At 44.4% G+C, this 23705-nt stretch overlaps 1 protein-coding gene across 1 annotated transcript; it reads left to right on the forward strand.

Annotated features, from left to right (window-relative positions):
* The first annotated feature begins 311 nt into the window (after positions 1–311).
* On the forward strand, positions 312–23375 carry LOC143989247 (uncharacterized). The gene is made up of 5 exons (XM_077489317.1): positions 312–478; positions 9098–9262; positions 10805–10951; positions 21478–21621; positions 23204–23375. Coding segments are annotated over exons 1-5 (567 nt in total). The 5' UTR covers positions 312–369; the 3' UTR covers positions 23206–23375.
* Positions 23376–23705: the final 330 nt, after the last annotated feature.

Genomic DNA, 23705 nt, shown 5'->3' on the forward strand with positions numbered 1-23705 from the left:
TCGGACAAGTCATAAAAGCCCAAAGGTCAAGTATTTTGCACCATAGTAACGTACATGAGAAGAATCTTCTTTTGCAATCTTATATTGTATGGGAGCAAGTTCGGCCTGTTCTCAGTGCCTCCCTTCCGTCTTCCATATCAAAGCCCAAGACCAATTAAATTCACCTATGTTTATTATAGGGACCCAGTAATGCAATAAGAATTTGTGTAAGTGGCTAAGTACGTAAAAAGCTCTTTCTTTTGCAATCATCCATTGTGTGGTGTCTGGCTCAACCCTGTTCCTGGTGCCTCCCTTCCTTTTTCCTCATATGGTCTATATAAAAGCCTCATCATCTCTCTGACTTATCAGAAAAATTTCTAGGAACTGAACATGTCTCCAGAGACCGGATCCCTCCTGCTACTCCTCCTGTTCTGTGCCGGAGCCACTGCTGTCAATCATCTAACTCCTGCAGACCCCACCGAGGACGAAGAAGATTTAGGTAAGAATTCAAAATGATGTAAAATACAGGTAATAACTCAACCAACTTATAAATGTCTCTATGTCTTGGATATATTAATATAGCAAATAAAATGCAGGCAAGTCTATTATATTTTTAGAGTGTTGTGCAATGTGTATATTCATCATTCATGGATGAGGATGGGTGCAAAACCTCTTCCAATGCTTGGTTATTTTGTTCTAGGATGGAGAAGGTTTAGAGTAGTGATGGTCAAATTACTTGATATAAGGTGAAATACCTTTTTTTACCGCAGGACGGTGGCTTTCTTATCCCGAGTGGACATCTTATAATGTCCTGTCAGGAAGCACCGATTGCATAGCAGCAGAGAGGCACGGTTTGTTACCGGCTGTGTCCCGTTGGCATTATCTGATCAGAGTAATGGCTTGGTGCTGCTACCATGCGACCAAGGTGACCAATAACAGCAGGTCACATGACTATACACATTGGATGGCTTCCTTTCATGCCATTCATTGTATACAATTTTGTTGCTAGCTGTGATTTGTCAATGTGATCACATGGTACAGATAGGGGCAATCACAGCTCATCTGTACCATATGATTAGCGTTGACCATACTGCCCAACATTTTGAGATGGGAATGAGGGACACCTACTAGCAAACGTATGTAGGCATAGGACACACACTCTGTCACACACCCCTTAAAGGAGAATTTACCAAAAAGAAAAAGGTTCATTAAATCCACAAGGGACTTTTTTTTTACCACTAATATTCCTTTATATGCGCTCTTAAAATTTATAAATGCAGCGATTTAGAATTTGGACAAAAGATTTAGCACCAGAAAACACTGTTTGAAAGATAAAAAAGTGCATTTTATATACAACTATATGGATCAGACCAAAATGAGAGACAAATGAAGAGGAATGAGAGACAGAGGGACATTGCTCCAAATCGGGGACAGTCCCTCGAAATCAGGGACAGTTGGGAGCTATGGCTTTGACCAATTACAGCTAATCACAACAAAACAAACTGAATGATTCAGTTTCATTCAATAAAATGCTTGCTTATAGCAATGTAATTCACTGCTATAAGCAAACATAATGTTTAACCACTTAAGGACCGGGCCTATTTTTCAGACTGTGTTTACAAGTTAAAATCATTTTTTTTGCTAGAAATTTACTTAGAACCATCAAACATTCTCTAGGGTGTTAGAAAAAAAAAAAAAAAAAAATATATATATATATATATATATATATATATATATATATATATATATATATATATATTGTAAGGGATCTTCCCGGGGTAGGGTGTGTTTGGACACAGTTCACAGCAGACTTGGAATTTATAAAGCAGATCTTGGCGTTTATTCGTGGTACAAACAGTCCAGCAAACAAAATATACAGCAACACCGTGCTTTCTAAGTACAACAAAAATAAAAGTCCTAGCCCGGCAGGGCGCTTACTAACAGGTTCTGCTCACCTATCTGACACTTACAAACACAGCGTCTTTCGCCTGGATATCGCAGGGTGAGTTTTTAGCTCCAGCAGTGGCTGTGCTTGCAGCTTCCTTCAACACACAGATTGTTCATTCCCTGGCTGAGAGCAATCACCTGCAGACCCTGCAGAGCCTTTAGCTTCCCAGGCTAATTAGGATCAAAGCTCACCTGATCCAAAACCCAGAACTGGATCGGGGGATGTGGAATGACAGGTCCCTCTACCAAACCTACCTGCCATTCCATATAAACCCAGGCCCGGCAAAATTAAATAACAACTCAGCAGCATATCGCTGCTGAGAAACTGATCCATCCTGGATTTACCATCTCACACTGTGTAGCAACCTAGGTGAGATGTACACCCCCTCGATCACTTCTCCAGTGACATGTCTACATATCCCCCCCCTCTTTTTCAGACCGGAGGGCTGAGCCTTTTGTCCCCACAGACAACTTACCCTCGACAATGCGTCAGCATTTGCCTGTAATTTCCCTGGCCTGTGTTCCACAGTGAAATTAAAGTTTTGTAGGGAGAGAAACCATCTAGTCACTCTTGCATTTCTCTCCTTGTTTAACTTCATCCATGTTAGGGGGGCATGGTCTGTCACCAACTTGAATTTCCTGCCTAGCAAGTAATACTTTAACGATTCTAGGGCCCACTTTACTGCCAAACATTCTCGCTCCACAATGGCATAATTTTTCTCGGCCGGGGTTAGTTTTCTACTCAAGTACGTCACTGGATGCTCCTCACCATTCACTACTTGTGAGAGTACTGCACCTAAGCCTGTGTTAGAGGCATCTGTCTGGACCAGAAATTCTCGCCTGAAATCGGGGGTAACTAAGACAGGTGGTTGGCACAAGGCAGACTTAAGGCTTTGGAAAGCCTTCTCGGCCTCTGGGGTCCACGTGACCATTGCTGTCTTTCCGCCCTTTGTCAAGTCGGTTAGTGGAGCAGCAACTGAGGCAAAGTTCGGCACAAATCTACGGTAATACCCCGTAATATCCAGGAAAGCTCTAACCTGTTTCCTTGTCAGGGGTCTAGGCCAATTCTGTATTGCCTCAATTTTATTTAGCTGTGGCTTAATCAACCCTCTCCCAATAATGTAGCCTAGATATTTGGCCTCTTCTAGGGCTAGAGCACACTTCTCTGCATTTATGGTCAACCCCGCATCACTTATGGCATCCAACACGGCCTGTACCTTACAGAGGTGACTTTCCCAATCAGGGCTAAAAATGACCACATCATCGAGGTAGGCAGCTGAGTAATCACGATGTGGTCGCAGAATCAAGTCCATCAACCTCTGGAAAGTTGCAGGCGCTCCATGTAACCCGAATGGCATCACTACATACTGGAATAGCCCATCAGGGGTGGAGAATGCAGTTTTCTCTTTAGCCTCACCAGAAAGTGGAATCTGCCAGTAGCCCTTTGTGAGATCGAGGGTGGTTATGTACCTGGCGTTACCCAACTTCTCAATCAACTCATCTACCCTGGGCATAGGATACGCATCGAACTTGGAGATCTCATTCAACTTTCTGAAATCGTTACAGAACCTCCAAGTTCCATTGGGCTTTGGGATTAGCACAATTGGGCTGGACCATTCACTCTGTGACACCTCAATTACCCCCAGAGCAAGCATACGTTTTACCTCGGCAGATACGGCTTCCCTACGTGCCTCGGGTATCCTATAGGGCTTAAGGTTTACTCTGCTTCTAGGCTCAGTTTCAATGTGATGATGGATGAGGTGTGTACGCCCTGGGAGGTCAGAGAACTTGTTTTTGTTTTTCTGTAAAAATTCCTGAGCCTCCTGTTTCTGTGACACTGATAGAGTATCACCTACCTTGACTGGAGGGATTGGTGGTGACAAATTATTAACAGTATTTGTCGCCACCAAGGATTCCCTGTCTTTCCAGGGCTTGATCAAGTTTATGTGATAAACTTGGAAAGGCTTCCTTCTACCTGGTTGGTGCACCTTGTAGTTCACCTCACTGACCTTTTCAACAATTTCATAGGGACCTTGCCACTTCGCCAAGAATTTACTCTCAACAGTGGGGACTAGTATAAGGACCCTATCGCCTGGGTTGAATGTCCTGATTCTTGCGGACCGGTTGTAAATTCTACTTTGGGCCTCTTGAGCCCTCTGGAGGTGTTCCCTTACCAGGGGCATTACAGTGGCTATACGGTCCTGCATTTGTGCTACATGCTCAATAACACTCTTGTATGGGGTGGACTCATTCTCCTATGTCTCTTTTGCAATGTCTAGTAGACCCCTAGGGTGATGACCATAGACCAACTCGAATGGTGAGAACCCTGTGGACGCTTGGGGCACCTCCCTAATAGCAAACATGAGGTAGGGTAATAAATGATCCCAGTCACGACCATCTTTTGCCACCACTTTCTTCAACATATGTTTCAAAGTTTTATTAAATCTCTCCACCAATCCGTCCGTCTGGGGGTGGTATACAGAGGTACGGATGTGTGAGATTTTAAATAGTCTGCATAATTCCTTCATTACTTTCGACATAAATGGCGTACCTTGGTCAGTTAGGATTTCTTTGGGGATCCCAGTCCTAGAGAACATATAAAACAACTCACGTGCAATTGTTTTAGATGCAGTGTTTCTTAAGGGTACAGCCTCAGGATAGCGGGCCGCATAATCCAGGACTACCAAAATATACTGGTGTCCTCTAGCTGACTTTACAATGGGACCCACTAAATCCATGGCAATACGCTCAAAAGGCACCTCTATAATAGGGAGCGAAACCAAAGGACTGCGAAAATGTGACACTGGGGCACTAACCTGACATGTGGGGCACGACTCACAGTATTTTTTAATGTCATCATATATGGCCGGCCAAAAAAACCTCTGGAGAACCCTCTCTCGCGTTTTGTCAGTCCCCAAGTGTCCCCCAAGAACATGGTTATGTGCCATGTCAAGCACCTGACGCCGGTACGGCTTAGGTACCAGAAGCTGTTCCACAATCTCATCCTTAACCTTATTGACTCTATAGAAAAGATCATTAGTCACCGAAAAATGTGGAAATCTTTTTTCAGCATCTGGTTCCTGAGGTACCCCGTTCATAACAGCAACCTGCTCTCTCGCATTTTTGAGAGTGGGGTCCTGTAATTGTGCAGCCCCAAAATTATCGCTAGACACCTCTAAGTCTAGTATATTTTGCTCAGTGGGAGGAGCCTCCTCCTCCCCAGCCAGGACCTGCAAAGGAAAACAATCATTTTCATCCTGTACACTTTTATCATTCACAGTGGACAAGGCAACCACCTTAGAGGTATCCTCACTCCTTTTGGGGATTTTTCTTTTTTCCCAGAGAGCCCAGAATAAAGGAAAATCGCGCCCCAATATTACATTATGCATGAGGTTTTTAACCACACCCACTTCATATTGTACTGTGCCTTGTTCAGTCCCGACTTTAGCCAGCACTATAGGGTACACTTTTGTATCACCATGTATACACACAACGCTCATATGCTTTTTAGACTCTAAGTCCCCAGTCACCAGGCTAGCATGCACCAAGGTTACAAGGCTTCCTGAGTCCATTAACGCTTTAACAGGAAAGTCATTGATTGTGATGTTGCAGATTTGCGGTTCAGTCTCTAGTCCAGGAACTGCAGCACAAGATGGTTCCGCAAATAGCGACTGACGCCGGCTAGCGTCACATTCCATGGGTTCAGAGGTAAGAGGGCAATGGGCCGACACGTGTCCCGCCTCATGGCATCTCCAACACTGGATAGGGCCTGGTCTCTTTGGCAAGGAGTCCTTTTCAGAGCCCCTTAGCCACCCGGGACCATCACCAGTCTTTTGTCCCTGAGACACCACTTGAGCCCTTTTCCCTCCATCAGCACCCCTCCACACTCCCCCAATAGATGGAAGTCTCTTACCAGCTGACGGCACAGATCTGGCGCTCCGGGGAGGTGAAGATGCTGCAGGAACATCACGGAGGTAGTCCTCAGTCGCCTGGAACCTCTCCACAAGGTTGACAAGTTCGTTTGCATTCTTAGGATCACCTTGTCCCACCCAGCGTTGCAGGTCAGTAGGAAGCGCTCGGAGGTAGCGATCCATCACGACCTTCTCTAGGATTTGTGCAGGAGTAGAAGTGTCTGGCTCCAACCACTTTCTTGCCAAATGGATTAGGTCATACATCTGGGACCTCGCTGATTTGTCCAGACTGTAGCTCCAGTTGCGTACCCTCCGGGCACGGACTGCAGTAGTATCTCCTCTTTTAGCCGAGTATAGTCCTTAACCTCTTGCTCACTGAGGTCATAGTAGGCCTTTTGAGGTTCACCTGTTAAATAGGGCGCAATTACCTCTGCCCACTCAGCGGCTGGTAACTTCTCTCGCTCAGCCACGCGCTCAAATACTGTTAGATAGGCTTCAATATCGTCCTCAGCAGTCATCTTTTGCAGCGCTTTCTGCACAGTCCTTCTCCCAAAAAAAATCTCTGGAGCGGCTCCCATCACTGTGGGTGGATTAGCAACCACAGGCGCCTCTCGAATTGCTATCAGGTGCTCGATAAGTTGTTGTTGTGCAGCCATGGACTGTTCATGTCGTTGCTGTTGTTGCAAACTCACTTGCATAAACTGCTTCAGCATCTCCTCCATGTTGCTGGACTGTTCTTGGAGTGTAGTTGCAGCTTTCACCCAAGACATAAGCAGCTGTAGCCAAGTCTGTCCACACCGTTGCCCCTAGCAACCGTGTTGCCCGCTACCTCCACCAATTGTAAGGGATCTTCCCGGGGTAGGGTGTGTTTGGACACAGTTCACAGCAGACTTGGAATTTATAAAGCAGATCTTGGCGTTTATTCGTGGTACAAACAGTCCAGCAAACAAAATATACAGCAACACCGTGCTTTCTAAGTACAACAAAAATAAAAGTCCTAGCCCGGCTGGGCGCTTACTAACAGGTTCTGCTCACCTATCTGACACTTACAAACACAGCGTCTTTCGCCTGGATATCGCAGGGTGAGTTTTTAGCTCCAGCAGTGGCTGTGCTTGCAGCTTCCTTCAACACACAGATTGTTCATTCCCTGGCTGAGAGCAATCACCTGCAGACCCTGCAGAGCCTTTAGCTTCCCAGGCTAATTAGGATCAAAGCTCACCTGATCCAAAACCCAGAACTGGATCGGGGGATGTGGAATGACAGGTCCCTCTACCAAACCTACCTGCCATTCCATATAAACCCAGGCCCGGCAAAATTAAATAACAACTCAGCAGCATATCGCTGCTGAGAAACTGATCCATCCTGGATTTACCATCTCACACTGTGTAGCAACCTAGGTGAGATGTACACCCCCTCGATCACTTCTCCAGTGACATGTCTACAATATATATATATATATATATATAATATATATATATATATATTTTTTTTTTTTTACTAACACCCTAGAGAATAAAATGGCGGTTGTTGCAATATTTTCTGTCACACCGTATTTGCGCAGCGGTCTTACAAGCGCACTTTTTTTTTGGAAAAAGTCAAATTTTTTGAATTAACAAATAAGACAACAGTAAAGTTAGCCCAATTGTCTCTTATATTATGAAAGATAATGTTACGCTGAGTAAATTGATACCCAACATGTCACACTTCAAAATTGCGCCTGCTCGTGGAATGGCGACAAACTGTTACCCTTAAAAAATCTCCATAGGCGACATTTAAAAATTTCTACAGGTTATCAGTTTTGAGTTACAGAGAAGGTCTAGGGCTACAATTATTTCTCTTGCTCTAATATTTACACTAAAATGTATTTTGAAAAAAAATAAATAAAAAATGCTAATTTAAGAGCATTGGGTGGAAGTGAAGTGTGACGTTGCTTCTGCCAATCAATGCTATGGAGCCGAGTGGGGGCCATCTTCCCCTCACTCGGCAGCCAGGCATAAAGGGGAGAGGACGTGATCCGGTAAGCGCTGAAGACCACTGGAGCATGGCGGGGGGAGCCTCTCCCACCCCAATAAAAGTGATAGTGCGGCAAATCTGCTGCAGAGACCACTTTTATCTGAAAGTGGACCACCCGCTGAAGAAGAGGATACTGGGGCTATAGCAGTTATCTGCTGCCATAACAATGGTATTCCTCTTCAAACAGCCACCGTATAATTAAGGCGGGTGGTCCGTAAGTGGTTAAAAAAAAAAACTGATCGCTTCCCCAGAGTAGTACACTGTCACTATGGTAACATTATATTTCTCTGGTCACAGTGTGTTGATCCCTGATCACCACCACACCCATTATGAGACAACACTGTACTGCACAAAAAAATTGTGAAAATATTTTATTTCTTTTTGATTTCTTCTAATTTTCAAAAAATTATGACAAAAAAATTACAACTTCAAAAAACCCGTCATTATTATTATTATACAGGATTTATATAGCACCAACAGTTTACGCAGTGCTTTACAACATTAGGGCAGATATCACAATACAATTCAATACAAGGTAATCAGAGGGCCCTGCTCGTTAGAGTTTATAATCTAGGAGGGAGGGTCAAATTATACAAAATGCTAATAGCTTTGGGGGATGAGCTAATGGAGAAAATAGTACAGTTGTTAGATGGAGGCAGGATAGGGCTCTCTGAAGAGGAAAGTTTTCAGTGATCGCAGTCATGACTCTTTCTAAATACCTTAGACTGGTCCAAATCATTTGGTGGAGGGGGGATTATGGTGTGGGGTTGTTTTTCAGGGGTTGGGCTTGGCCTCCTTAGTTCCAGTGAAGGGAACTCTTAAGGCGTCAGCATACCAAGACATTTTGGACAATTTCATGCTCCCAACTTTGTGGGAACAGTTTGGGGATGGCCCCTTGAACACCTTTGGGATAAATTAGAGTGGAGACTGCGAGCCAAGTCTGCTTGTCCAACATCAGTGCCTGACCTCACAAATGCCCTTCTGGAAGAATGGCCAAACATTCCCATAGAAACACTCCTAAACCTTGTGGACAGCCTTCCCAGAAGAGTTGAAGCTGTTATAGCTGCAAAGGGTGGGCCAACTCTATATTGAACCCTACGGACTAAGACTGGGATGCCAATAAAGTTCATGTGCGTTTAAAGGCAGGTGTCCCAATACTTTGGACAATATAGTGTATGTACAGTATGTGTGTGTATATCTAAACAATATGTGTGGTTAATTTGTGGTTCACCTCATAACCCCCTCAGGTGTACTCTTCCCACGGGGGAAACCTGGTAAATGTCCTGCAGATGTGAATCTCCCAGATGAGGGCTCCATGTTGGAGAAGAAATGTAAGAGAGATAGAGACTGCAAAGGGAAGAAAAAGTGCTGCTTCTCGGGGGGTAGAAGACGATGTATGCTGCCATTGGACGGTAAATTTTTACAATCTGTCTGAGAATACGATGAGATCATAAAAACATGACCTGTTGTCCGAGACATAAACAGAAAGAGAGACATCTTCATCTAAATCTACATCTTCAGATGTATTTCAACTTTTCTCAATGCTTCCTGTTGTTAAAATGATGTTTACAGAGATAGGTAGCTGAAGCTGAAATGTCTACATATAAGAGAGTCAGAGCAGAGACTCCTCCTCCTCCAAGGTAGTGGGAAAGGAGGCAACTAATACTCTGTTGTCTCTTTCTGGGAATCCTTTGCAATGTATTAAATTAAATGTAGTACACACAGATATAGAACATCAGTTTAAATATATAAACTTTAGATAAACATTAATATAGTGATTGGCCTTCGCTAATCAACCTCTTATGGTCCCAGCCAGCGCTCATCACCCCTCATAGTCCCAACCTGAACTCATCACCTTTCATAGTCCTGGCTTGCATTCATTACCCTTCATTATTCTGGCCTGAACTCATCACCCTTTTATAGTCCCAGCCCGCACTCATCACCTTTTATAGTCCCAACCATAGTCCCAACTTATTACCTTTCATCCTCCCTGCCTGCACTCATCATCTTTCATAGTCCCAACTTATTACCTTTCATCCTCCCTGCCTGCACTTGTCACCTTTCATAGCCCTGGCTTGCACTCATTACCCTTGATTGTACAGGTATGCACTCATCACCCTTTTATAGTCGCAGCCCACACTCATCAACTTTCATAGCCCCGGCCTGCACTCATCACTCCTCATAGTCCCAACCTGCACTTGTCACCTTTCTTCGTCCCAGCCTGCACTCATCCCCCTTCATAGTCCCGACCTGTACTCATCACCCTTCATAGTCCTGGCCTGCACTCATTACCCTTCATAGTCCTGGCCTGCACTCATTATCCTTCATAGTCCTAGCCTGCACTCATCACTCTCATAATCCCGGCCTGCACTCATCATCCTTCATAGTCCCAACCTGCACTCATCACCCTTCATAATGACGGCCTGCACTCATTATTATTATTCACGATTTATATAGCGCATATATATATATATATATATATATATATATATATATATATATATATATATATATATATACAGTTTACGCAGCGCTTTACAATGTATAGGGGGGACAGCACAATTACAGTACAATACAAAAGGTACAGGAGGGCCCTGCTCGTAGAGCTTACATTCTAAAGGGAGGGGGTGGTGGTACAAAAGGTAATAGCCGCAGAGAATGATTTGATGGGGTGGCTCATAGTCCCAACCTTCATAGCTTCATAGTTCCAACCTGCACTCATCACCCTTCAGTCCCAGCTTGTACTCATCATCCTTCATAGTCCCAACCAGCACTCATCACCCTTCATAGTCCCAACCAGCACCCATCACCCTTCACAGTCCCAACCAGCACTCATCATCCTTCATAGTCCCAGCTGGCACTCAACAGTCTCTGCTCTCAGTCTTTAGTCCAGTATCAGTTTCTCAGCCTCTACTTCCTTCCATCCTCATCACAGCTATTTTCTCTCTCTGCAGTCAAGCAAAATGACTGCCCATACTTCGATGACTCGGTGTGTATAACTACGAAATTTGCACCCTTGTGCCAGAGTGATGACCAGTGCCAAGGCACCGAGCGATGCTGTTACTACAAGTGCAGACTCCAGTGCACGCCAACAGTCAAAGGTAATGGAATACCCCTTGTGATTTGGAAATTTCCATATAACCAAAACTATTATTTCTCAACTTTATAAAGGTATTGCAGCAGAAATATAACTAGAACCTTCAGAGCCCTGGTGCAAGAAACCATAAAGGGCCACCCTGACCCCCATCTGGGCCCCCCCCCCACAGTGGTGGAACGCCAGGGCCCAGTCCCAAGTGCGACCTCTGCAACCCTGGTAGTTCCACCACTAGTGTAGATCGTTTTTTTTGTTTTAGTTTTTGTATTTATTTACAATTTTATTTTTGTATTGTTTTTAATCATTTTTTTAATACCCCCGTTTGGAGGATTAGGTGAGATATCAGGGGTCTAGACAGACAGAGAACGGACACTGCTCTCAATCTTCATCTCTGCAGCCTCAGATTCACAGAATGCATACACAGGAATAGCTCTGTACAGAGCTCCCTGTTCATCCACAAACTAAAGCATAGTAAACACAGCTTACTATGCCTTAGCTATGAATGATTGGTACGGATCACTGACTCTATCCATTAAGACAATGAAGGGGGCAGTAAATGACACATTTACCGGCCTCTACCCTGCTCTCCATTCTGACAGATCCCCAGCATTAGCCAGCAGGACAGGGGAGGGGGGAAACAGAAGCACTGCAAGGGTTGAGGGGGAGGGTGTGGGGGGGGGGGGAGTACTCAGGAGCCCGATCACAGCAAGAAGTTGATAGGAGGGGAAGCAGCGGCAGCATGTAGAGGAACCATTCCCTTCCATTTTCCTCCTGTAGCCTTTCAGTGGCTATCCAGGAGTACAGGGGGCTGCACAGGCTCCATGGAGCATGGGCAGGGTCGTAATTGAGTATTTTATAGTGTTCCTAGATATAAACCTTATTAATCTTTTAGCTTGTGATTATTCTGTATATTTGCATGGACAGCTGTAGTTCCTCATACACATATATGCCAAGCTCCCAGCTCTGATGTTCAGAGAAGGCGCTTTACTGCTTAATGCAAGTCTACAGTGTTCTCCCAGAAACAAGGTGCCCCCCAAGGTGATGTAGCCTGTAAATAGATTTCTTGCAGTTGTTGTTCAGCAATGATGCTTAGTGCTCTGTCTGGTACTAAGATCCCCACTTTGGAGCACCCTACCAGACTGTATAGGAATTAAAATCTAACTCACATTTGTTATATGCAATAATCATATCAGAAGTTGCCTTGGGACTGATTTTACAACTCAACTTTTAAATGAGTACCAACTGGGAATGCATGACAGTATCTTTATAAATTCTGTCTGGCTCTGCTACAGTACAGGGCCATGAGTCTTTGGTCTCCTCTGAGTGTGGTGCCCACCATTGGACTTCTTTATACTGTAAAGTACATAATTTATTATGTGAGCTGAGATAAGTAGCATTTATAATGTATCCTGGGGCAAGCAACCTTTTTGGGCACAGAGATAACCTGTCTGCTCCTGCAAAGTGATGACTGTGTGTCCAGGTGAGCCTGAAGGGCATGCAAGGGAGAGGTGCACCACCCGAAGTGGATCAGCAGATCAGAGGTCCTGAAAGGTATATGAAAGAAGTCTGAGAAATGTGTAAATCACCAAACAGGTGGCTGTTAGCTCAAGTGTAGTGCTTCCCAGTGAGGTTAATCCATGCCAAAAAATACTATTTAGGGCTTGTTGGCCAACTTTTATTGAAAAGTAAGAAAAGGTTCAAAAACAATTGAATGCCCTCCAGGGGTTTCCATCATCATTTCAAAATATGAAAACAAAATATCCTTTAGCCTCCTGGCTTTTTTTTGCAGCAGTGCTGCTCAGGCCTTAAACTTGTTGGTGGGTAGTGAGTTGCCTCGCGTGTGGGCAAAGTGAACTGCCTGAGCCAACCGCCAAAGAACCACTGACCTTCTGGGCAATAGAGGACTTTGTCCAACGACTCTCTCCAATGTGTAGGTGGCAGGCAGAGACCAACCTCCAACCCATCCTCCTGGCTGTGTGCTTCATCCCCTTCACTACCAGGATTTCCAATCACCGAGCACCTTCTCCAAGCCAGGGGACACCAGTAGAACTCACTCTCTGTCGAGCAACATTTTTACCAAATAAAGGCACCAAGAGGCTGGAGGTGGGTAGTTTTCTTTCCTGAAAACCTCATTGGATACATGACTTTAGTGGATCAACACAATTCCAATAATGGACAGACTCTTGCTCCCAGGCTCTGCCGGTGGCTGCTCATGTCCCTGCAGATGTATGGGCCTAATGTTCTTCCTGGCTAAGGGTGGGAGGGATAGAGGGGTAAACTAATGTTCTCTCTTTTCTTTCCTGGCGATAGGATGGGGAACTCCAGGGCACCATGCCCTCCCCCAGGAGGGGGAGAGCAGGAGCATAGCAGATAAATGTTGCTACTTCCTCCTCCTCTCTAGTCTGACCCATCCCCCCTCAGGTTCTGTTCTCCCAGCTTTATCCAAGGGGTAGGAGGCACCTTAAAAGAGAACATTCTCTACCACCTGCCTAAAACTATAGGCCTTTGGTACGTTTTCTCAGACCGATACACTGCACCACTGTGCTCACCTTCCACCCAGTGCTTCTCGCAGATTTTTCTCTGCACTCTCACTGGGCACACATGCACGCTCTTGGCTGCCCTCTTGCAGCCTCACTAACTCCTGGGGAGGGTAGAGCTCCAAATTACTGTGAGGTTTCTTAACTCCTAAAGCTCTTCAAAGCATCTGGACTCCAGACCCTAATTAGGATTACCCTGATTAAAAAACCTTTAGAAAACAAAAAAAAAACAGTTTTGTCCATTCAGACCCAAAACTCTGGAGCTCCTCTCTCTGCGGCCATGAGAACCTTGTGTTGTCTTCAATTCCACAAAACAGTGCCTAGCACTGTCACAATATACTGTACACTGTGAGGCACTGGCTGGAAGGATTGTATTCGCCATCCTGCATCCTTCCTATCGCCCATAAGTTTGAACCAGTGTGGCATGAAGGATAAGTAGTACCCCCTGAGCATATATGTCTCTAGTAATGTGTACCTGACAAAGTAGTCCAGCAGCACAGTCACATTATGTTCCACATGCTGGTGAAGGGCAGAGGGGGCCTTCAGAGCAAACAAATAATGGTGGCTGGTGCCGGCCATTGTGGTGTGGCACAGGACATACATTTTAGGAAAGGGGACAGATTCCATGAAATGTAATGAGAGTAGCTGCAAAGCCAGCAGTTTTGCTAAGTTGGCATTAAGACAATTGGGCATGAGGGTGATTTGAGGACATTTTGTCTTCGATCAGCTGTAGAAGAGGTGTGACCTTGGAAAAGAAGCTGGTGGAGATGGCAGGGTTGGGTTAGGAGAATTCAAACAAGGTTAAAGGTTTTGCTTGACCCTCTTCAATGTGCCTACATGACCCCCTTTTCTGTTTGATGGAGCATATCCATGTGGTGCCTGCCAGGATGGTGCCTGCCTACTTCCGGGGCCAACATCACTTGGTAGAACTAATAATCTTTTTGATCAGCCATTCTCAAATAGAGTTCCAAGGAAACCTAAGATTTCTCTAGGGGTTGCTAGAGGTCCCTTGAACTGTGGCTGATGGCACCAAACCAATTATCTTTTTGAAAAGCTATTCTTAATCAGGGTTCCTTCAGAGGTTCATAAGGGGTTCCTTGAGCTGTGATCAATTGACTTCTCATCTGATGGTGCCTGCATCGTTCCAGGGCAAATTCCACTTTTCAGAACTAGTGGCATGGCACTAATAATCTTTTTAGTTGACAATAAGGGTGGCATTCTTCTCACTGCCTACCAATATAAGTGATATTTCTCTCATTGAACCCTGATGAACACGCTTTAGCAGGGGTTCCCCAAGACCTTATTATTTCAAGGGTTCCTCTAGGCTGCAGGGATAGGCAATTAGTGGACCTCCAGCTGTTGTAAAACTACAAGTCCTATCACTCCTCTGCCTCTGGGTGTCATGCTTGTGGCTGTCAGAGTTGTGCTAGGCCACATGGGACTTGTAGTTCTGCAACAGCTGGAGGTCCGCGAATTGCATATGACTCAGTGCAAAGTGCCACATAAAAAAGTCCTCTTAATCAATTACTGGGCTGAAAATAAATTGATAAACAAGGTAAATTAATAAACAATTTAATTGAATTAATGGAAAAAAAATCAATAATAAAATTACAGCAGTCCTACAACTAACACTAAGAACAAACTAAAGGTCTGGAGACAAAGACAAACACACACAAAAGACACACATGAAACAACGACAGAACACCACCAAAATAATTCATCAAAATAACACTATAAATAAATAAATAAATATATATATATATATATATATATGTGTGTGTTAGAAGGCCAGTATGGTGGCCTGAAATTATGGGAGGAGCCCGGAGGGGTAACTGATCAGCCCATTCAGCTGTGTTCCTTGTCGGCCAGTATGGTGGCCGGAATTTATGGGAGGAGCCCGGAGGGGTATTTAATCAGCCCATTCTGCTGTGTTCCTTGTTGGTTCCTGTGTGCGATATCGGCTATGTAAGAGGTCTAGGGCCGACCATTCGAGACCATACGTTGTGAGTTCAGTGTTCGTGAGTTCCCGTGTTCGTTAGTCCCGATTGTGAGTCCGTGTTACCAGTCTGTCTTGTCTTCGTGAGCGTTCGTGTGTTGTCATTGTCCGAGTGTCGCAATACTCAAAATTGTCGCTGTCATACAACGCATTTGGTTCGGCCGTCGCAGGTAGGGCTTCGGCTCCCATTTCTCATTTTATGCTTTCACTATGTCACTAAAACACGATATCCTGAACTCACGAACCACTCACAAAACATTTCACTAACGTGACGCTCGCATTTGTTACCTCAAAATATCGCTGCTCCTTAGCTTCTCGAAAGAAGTCGTTGTCACTCGTTCGTGACAGATCGATCATGCCACGTCAGGCATTCATTTCGCAGACATTTAATTCATTTCGGACTACTCCCTAGTCATTTCTAAAAAAACAAAAACACATTTTTTTTCGAATCGTTCGAATCATTTCTAAAGTTACAGGCGGTCGCTCATCATGTCAGAAAGTTCTAAATCAGTCCGGATCATTTTGAATCATTTCGAATCATTTCAAGTCATTTTGAATCATTTCATTCATTTCTGTCATGTACCACGCTCCGATTCGAATCTAGTCGCATCTCCGATGCACCGATTCGCTTCGGTGTGCCCCAGTTTTTCGGCCTCATTTCAGTACATGCTCCAGAGACAGAGTCACTCGCAGGTTCAGGCGCAGTCCCTGATTCTTGTCTTTGTCATGGCATATCATTTCTTGTCACATATTACGCTCCGTTACGAATCCAGTCACATTTCAGGTATGCACCGATTCGCCCCGGTGCGCCCAGTTGTTTGGCCTCATTTCTGTACATGCTCCAGAGATGGATTCTTTGTCAAATCATCGGTTCGGTCGTAGATTCTTGTCTCTGTCATGGCATGTCACTTATTATGCTCCGATTCGAATCCTGTTGCATTTTTCAGATGCACCGAATCGTTCCGGTGTGCCTAGCTGTTTGGCCTCATTTCTGTACATGCTCCAGAGATGGATTCTTTGTCAAATCATCGGTCCAGTCGTAGATTCTTGTCTCTGTCATGGCGTGTCACTTATTACGCTCCGATTCGAATCCTGTTGCCTTTTTCAGATGCACCGATTCGTTCCGGTGTGCCTAGCTGTTTGGCCTCATTTCGGTACATGCTCCAGAGACAGAATTAATTTCTCAATCATGGGCTCACCCTCTGATTTTTGTCTTTGTCATGGGTATCATTTCGTTTCACCTATCACGCTCCAAGATGAATAGTGACACCTGTGCACTAAATTCGTCTTGGCGTGCCCCAGGACAGGCCTCATTTCAGTACATGCTCCAGAGTCCGTTTCGTGCTCAGTCGATTACGGCATGGCGATCCGGGCCTCTGTCATGGCGGACTCACTCATTTCACTGTCACATACTGCTCCCCGGTTCAAGATCCAGTTGTTCTACAATGTTCCGATCCCTGGCAGGGGCCTTGCTCATTGGCCTCATTTCACTAATTGCCTCATTTCAGTACATGGTCCAGAGTCCGGTTCGCTGTCAGTTGCGTCTGCGACACAACTGAGTCATGCCTCTGTCATGGCAGATTCTCACCTAAAGGCAACATTTTTTTTGTGTTTGTTCGTCTCATTTCATTTCATTTTGTTTCATTTCATTTCATTTCAAACTCACCACCCCCATTAAAGTCACCATTTAGCCAGTTGTCTGTGACAGGTATGGAGCTCTCAACTAGTTCTGCTTTCATATTTGCAGGTCAGTCGAATCCAGTAGCATCCACCACGCACTGATTCGTCTAGGCATGCCCCAGTTGTCTTGACCTCATTTCGTTCTATGCTCCACAGTCTAAACTCATCGTTAATCACAACATACCTATTCTTGCCTATATCACGGCAAACATTTCATTTATTTCATTTCACATACTCATCGCTTATCGAGTCGAATCTACTCAAACCAGCAACGCATTGATCCGCACCCGTCATTCCAGCCTTACGGGTATAACTCGACACTTCATATCGGATTCATTTCATACACTCCACTATCGTTTATGTCAGATTTATTGCATACAACGAATTCATAGGATTCATTCCATACCTACATCCGATTCATATCGGATTCATTTCGGACACATCCAAGTACAACTTTGTGCAGTTGTTGCTAACATGCATCCAATCACAAACGTCCACAAAAAAAAAAGTCCCACCCAGGCATAACTCCCTGCAATCATGGCAGACTCACATCCAAGCATAAACTTCTTGCAACCGTTGCAAGCACGCATCCAAGCATAGACTTCTTGCAATGGTTGCTAGCACACATCCTAGCATAAACGTTGCAGTTGTCGCTAAGCAAGCCCCAGGCACAAACTTACTGCTATCCTTGGTGGCAAGCAGTTCTGGCTGGCTCAGTGCATTGCTCTGGGTAAGGCCTGGATACTTTCCTAACGTACGTAAAATAATGAGGTGCTATATTGAAGGTAGGTTGATCCAGGGAGAAATCTGATTGCCTCTTGAGGGATCAGGAAGGAATTTTTTCCCCTGCTGTAGCTAATTAGAGCATGCTCTGCGTTTTTTTTTTTTTGCCTTCCTCTGGATCAGCTGTGGGTATAGCATTGGGTGTGTCGGGTTGTGCAATGTTGTTTGTCTAAATTGTTGATTTTGTCGTGGGCTGGGTGGACTTTTGTCTTTTCATCCTAGCTAACTATGCATCCTAGCATAACTTCTTGCAATCATAGCAAGCATGCATCCTGGCATAACTTCTTCAGTCTTCGCAAGCACATGCAGTCATATTGCTCACAGCCACTTCAAACACATCTCCAGTGACATTAACTCCCTTGCTATCGTTGTAAGCACACATTTAAGCGCAACACTTGCTATCACGGCTAGGCGCGCAACTTAGCATAACTTGTAATCGTTGCAAGCATTTTTTTGATGGCACTCAGCCACACATCATTTTCAGCGGTACTCATTTGGCCACTTGGCCCCAGTGACATTTTCGTACGAGCCACTCGCCGTTCCTGACGGTCATGTCTCCCTTTGGGCAGTTGAGTTCAGCTTCCGTTCTACACCCGATGTCAAGTTGCCACACGCAGCTGGCTTCTTCTCATAACACTATCAGGCTATATCTAGCCAGCATCCGACATTTCTATCCTTACAGGACCCCGGTGAGCTGTCTCTGTTTACGGCCCATACAGTAAGATCCCCTCTAACTGGTATCCAGAAGCATCAGCCTGTAGCTAACGCTAAACGCTTGCCCATCACAAAACTGTCATCTTTAGGGACATGTAGAATATCCTCGCACGCCAGTTTCCCCCTTGATAAGCTGACCCTATCAGGTCAGTTTTTCAAACACTTCACCCACACACAGAGGTATACCTAGAAGCAGCTTCAGTCTGTTTCGAGAATGCTCAGTTCTGCAATATGGTCGTTCCCCAGGGTTGATCTTTATGTCATGCATCCTCGTCTACCCCTCCCAGATTCAGGACCCCTGTCAGATCCTTAATCTGGACGCCGCAAATCTTTCAATGTCAGAGGTTCCGAACTATGTAGATGGGTATATCAATGTTCATACTGTCTATCTCGCCCCTATCACCCCAGGTAGTGTCAGATGTAGCGACCATCACAGGCTTCGCTGCAATTTTTCCCCACCATTGGTATACAGGACCACAGCCTCCAGAAATATTCTTAAACCCCGGGTTTACCCGGATTTCCTCTCTCTTTAGCTACACCCCATCAGGCAGCTCTGTCCCATAGTAACAGCCGCACAGCTCCGGGGTCGTTGCTCGACAGGGCAAACTATGGCCTTCGCCACCGAAAACCAGCAGAGATTATTGCAAAGATAGGTCTAAGTCCTTAGCAGTCATGTCCTTCCTGTGTAGGCTGGTATAGCGGTCATTATAAATTCAGTTAAAGTTGACTGTACATTGTTCCTGGGCTAGAGCAATCTCGCAGCAGATGCGCTGTCGTGTTTAACTGGAGCCGATCCAGTATCAGCCGTTATCCTTGATCGGTCTCAGCTAAACCCCCAGCTAGACCAAGCTAGACCAAGCTCGTCAACTTCTCACTTTCTCCCCAACATGCTCCACCTACCAGACGGCCTGTAGGGCCTTCAAAAATTCCTGACACACCACCTGTCACGGGGTCCCAGACCATGTCATTGAAAGGCTAGGCAGGTAGGAGTCTGCCTGCTTCGCCCAGTATAGCCACAACCCTCACGTGGAAATGGCTCAGGCATTTATTAAACTCACTCAATGATCAAACTCAATTAATAAAGAACTATCCCCTACCAGAATGTTTTTGCCCCCTTATTTTGGTATACTGTACGTTAGACCAAGGCACACTTTCAGGTCCATTTCAAGTGGTGAGTTTATGTTAACCCTGTTTGTCATCCTTATCCGTACCGGACATAGGGCTCTGAACCATAAGTTAGAAGGCCAGTATGGTGGCCTGAATTTATGGGAGGAGCCCGGAGGGGTAACTGATCAGCCCATTCAGCTGTGTTCCTTGTCGGCCAGTATGGTGGCTGGAATTTATGGGAGGAGCCCGGAGGGGTGTTTAATCAGCCCATTCTGCTGTGTTCCTTGTCGGTTCCTGTGTGCGATACCCACCCTCCCATCCCCTTTTTAGGGCATTTATCAAGGCATCATACTCCTCACAGAGTACTCATTTCACTTCATTTCATGTTCATTTAATTTAATCCTCATTTCTTATCTAGAGTATGCCCCCTCATTTTGGTATACCATACGTTAGACCAAGGCACACTTTCAGGTCCATTTCAAGTGGTGAGTTTATGTTAACCCTGTTTGTCATCCTTATCCGTACCGGACATAGGGCTCTGAACCATAAATATATATATATATATATATATATATATATATATATATATATATATAAAGCAGTTAAAGGGCATTAACAATGGCTAGTCCAGAATTAAAGTTTATGATATAAAAAATGTTGCATTGAATGTAGCAGTCCGTGGTGAAATTTGCAGGACAAAGTTAATCCAAAGAATTGGAGGCAGGTGCAAAATGAAGACAAGGCGCCATCTGCAGCTAAAGATGTACAGAGTCCACTAGTGTCCTGATGAAACCGGGGTTTTCCGGTGAAACTTGTTGACGTCACCCCCTGCAGCGTCAGATACCACCTCTAGCACCACCCTGCATACCACCTCGCTGCTGAGTCAGTCCATGTTTCTCGGCTGAGCCCTTGATATGAGGGATCCGGGAGCCATTGCTCTTTATATGGATCGTCATATGGCAGCTAGCCTACCCTTTGCATGACGGGCTTTTACTGTTTTCTTACCGTGAGTGGCTTTTTCTGGAGTTAATATGAAGCTATATAGCCATGATGAGAATTTTCTACAATCTACAAGGCCATCGATCACCTGCTTGCAATAGCGCTGCATAGCGTTACAATCATTGACCTACACAGACAGAGTAATTGATCGATGTGTATCTTAAAATCCTGTTGTCTGAACTACTGTGTAATTTCCACTTAGAACCTTACAATTGTCCGGGCCGGACCTCTGTTCATTGACTTTGGTTCAGTGGATTTGTTCTGATCAATTATCACAGAAGCCTTGTTGATTGATCAACTGCTGATCTGGAGTAAGGTCAGTTTAAAGGTTACACAGCCTGTCATCATTATCTACAGCCTAGTAGACTCTGTACATCTGTAGCCGCAGACAGCTCCCTGTCTTCATTTTGCCCTTTCTTCCAATCCCTTGGATTAACTTTGTCCCATTGCGCTGCAAATTTCACCACGGATGAAAAAAAATACAGAGCATGCCACCACTGACCTCCTGCTGAAAACAATAGCTGCCTGCCTGACTCTGCCAATGATACTGCCTGTCAACAGACTGAACAGGCTATCAACAGACTGAAGGCAGACAGGCAGTGTTTTTTTTTTTTTCTGTACAAGAATTATGGTAGCCTTCATATTCTTGCAGTTTCCTGTAGATCTAGAAATTCTGGGGTAAGGTATTATTTAATCTGGCTGTGTTTTGTATTGCAGTAAAACCTGGATCATGCCCAATTCCTTTTACAAGATGTGCTTTTCCCCCACCGCCACCGAAGTGTGCCAGTGACAGTGAATGTGAAGGAAATCAGAAGTGCTGCACCCCTTGGTGCCGTCGGGAGTGTACCAATCCCGTGCTATGTAAGTTACATCTGCCAATCAATCTCCAATCAACCCCATAGGTGTGGGATGTCTATCTATCTATCTATCTATCTATCTATCTATCTATCTATCTATCTATCTATCTATCTATCTATCTATCTATCTATCTATCGTACATTGGTATCATATTGGGTTAACCAGTGATCACAGACCTGTCACTTCTGAAGCTAGTTCTGTTTGAATTGATTGTTTGAATTCAGTTTACTGTCACATCACAGGACAATATTCCAAATATCAAGGAATTAACTTTTCTTTTTGGATGTACATAGGCCATAAGCCAATCATTTCCTACATGTGTATGACATTACAATCTGCATAATCATCTGAAGCCAGGCATGATGGTAATGACCATGTAGTCAGGGGTTTCATTGTTCCCATGTCCTCAAGAGTTATCACCATAGGTGAGTGGTCTGAGACCACCATAGTTTCAGTGGAAGCCTCCTGAGGTAGCAGATATGCTAACACTAGAAAGGTGTCCAGCCTAAACTGGTGAGGGTGGAGAAATGGGTGAAATGCCATTCTAAAGGTTGAAGATGTCTCCAGACATCATTAAGGTCAACAGTCTTGGACAACATATACATGTAGAGATGGGCAGACTGAACACATGTTGGACCTGATGAGGCTTTGGAAACTGTAAATCTGTCTTGCTTAGAAGAGAGCATGTAACTGAATTCTCCACTAATGATAATTCCATCCTGATATTGGTGAGTTTTGGTGAATTGAAGCAGTTAATGAAAAAATAGCTTGCTGTTGATATTAGGCCCATAAATTACTACAATAGCAAATTCCCTGCTCAAGTAAGTCCATCTACCTTCCACTTGATCTGCTCACTGGTTTAAATTACAGCAAGATAGTTGTTGGTAAGAATTATTGTACCGGCTTTATAAGCTCGCACAGGGGAGCCAAAAAAAATATAATAAAAGTAAAAAAATTGTTCAATAATGGTGCATTAAACATCCAGTACACATAACACATCGAATTCAAACACAGAGAACAACAAGTAACTTCTATTACACTACAATACATGTAGTATCTAAGCCCTTGTACACACGGTCGGAGATTCCGACAACCAAATCCGTTGGATTCTGTCCGTCGGATTTTGTCCAAAGTTGTTGGAAAATCTGACGCGATGACATTATTTTGTTATGACGGGACTACGTTCAGGCTAGTAGCCAATAGCTTTGGTGTAGGAATTTGATGTGAGCATGCGTGGCACTTTGTCCGATCGGAATTCTCTACACATGATCGGAGTATGTCCGATTTGAGCATTTTGTCGGAAAATTTTACCAACAAGTTGGAAAACTTGGTCCGTCAGAAACTCTGACGGAAACTGTCCGATGTAGACCACACACAGTCGAAATATCCAACAAAACGGTCCGATCGGACACATTCCGTCGGAATCTCCGACCGTGTGTACAAGTGCTAAGAAGGACAGCTCCACCTACAACAAGAATTTCCAGCCCAGCCACTTTAAAGTCTTTTCCTTTTCTTTTTCTGTTTTCTTTTCCCTTTTTCCAAGCACTGACTAACCACATTGCAATATTTCTTACATGTTTTTAAGGATGATGGATCCGTAGAAGAAGTCTGAAGATTGGAGAGATCCAGGTGGAAACTATCATGCTTCTCATCAGAGACACTTCCTCTATGCCTATAATGAATTGCCTGTAAATGTCTGAAATGTCCTTCATGTCAGCAATACACCTTCGGGTAATTAATAAAGATAATTAGAAGTATCACATGCTTATTTAGTGTCATTAATTGTTCTAGGTGCAGAAAGCAACCTCCAAAATTTTGAACAGTTTGGGAGGTTGTTTTCTCTTTTTTCGTTTAATATGAAAATGAGGTCTTTAGAATGGTCACTGGCCATCTTCAGTTCTTTTCTGCTGTGGTGTTTCTGCCTGGCTGTGGAATAGAGGTTCTCCAGAAATCCAGCCCATTTGAGTGCTCATGTTTTGGCTGCACATCAAACTCAAATCAGCAGATCCCCCATTTAATTACAATCGTAGAAACATAGAAAGTGATGGCAGAAAAAAGACCAAGTAGTCCAACAGGCCTGCCCATTT

Source organism: Lithobates pipiens, unplaced genomic scaffold (assembly GCF_037356315.1).
Source record: "Lithobates pipiens isolate NorthernLeopardFrog02 unplaced genomic scaffold, aLitPip1_a1.2 Scaffold_18, whole genome shotgun sequence".
NCBI classification, from domain to species: domain Eukaryota; kingdom Metazoa; phylum Chordata; class Amphibia; order Anura; family Ranidae; genus Lithobates; species Lithobates pipiens.

Excerpts from the sequence above, each read along its gene's own strand:
- LOC143989247 (XM_077489317.1), top strand. The coding sequence starts at position 370 with ATGTCTCCAGAGACCGGATCCCTCCTGCTACTCCTCCTGTTCTGTGCC. Across the intron at positions 9,263-10,804 it reads ATGTATGCTGCCATTGGACG|TCAAGCAAAATGACTGCCCA; the intron begins GTAAATTTTTAC and ends CTCTCTCTGCAG. Across the intron at positions 10,952-21,477 it reads GTGCACGCCAACAGTCAAAG|TAAAACCTGGATCATGCCCA; the intron begins GTAATGGAATAC and ends TTTGTATTGCAG.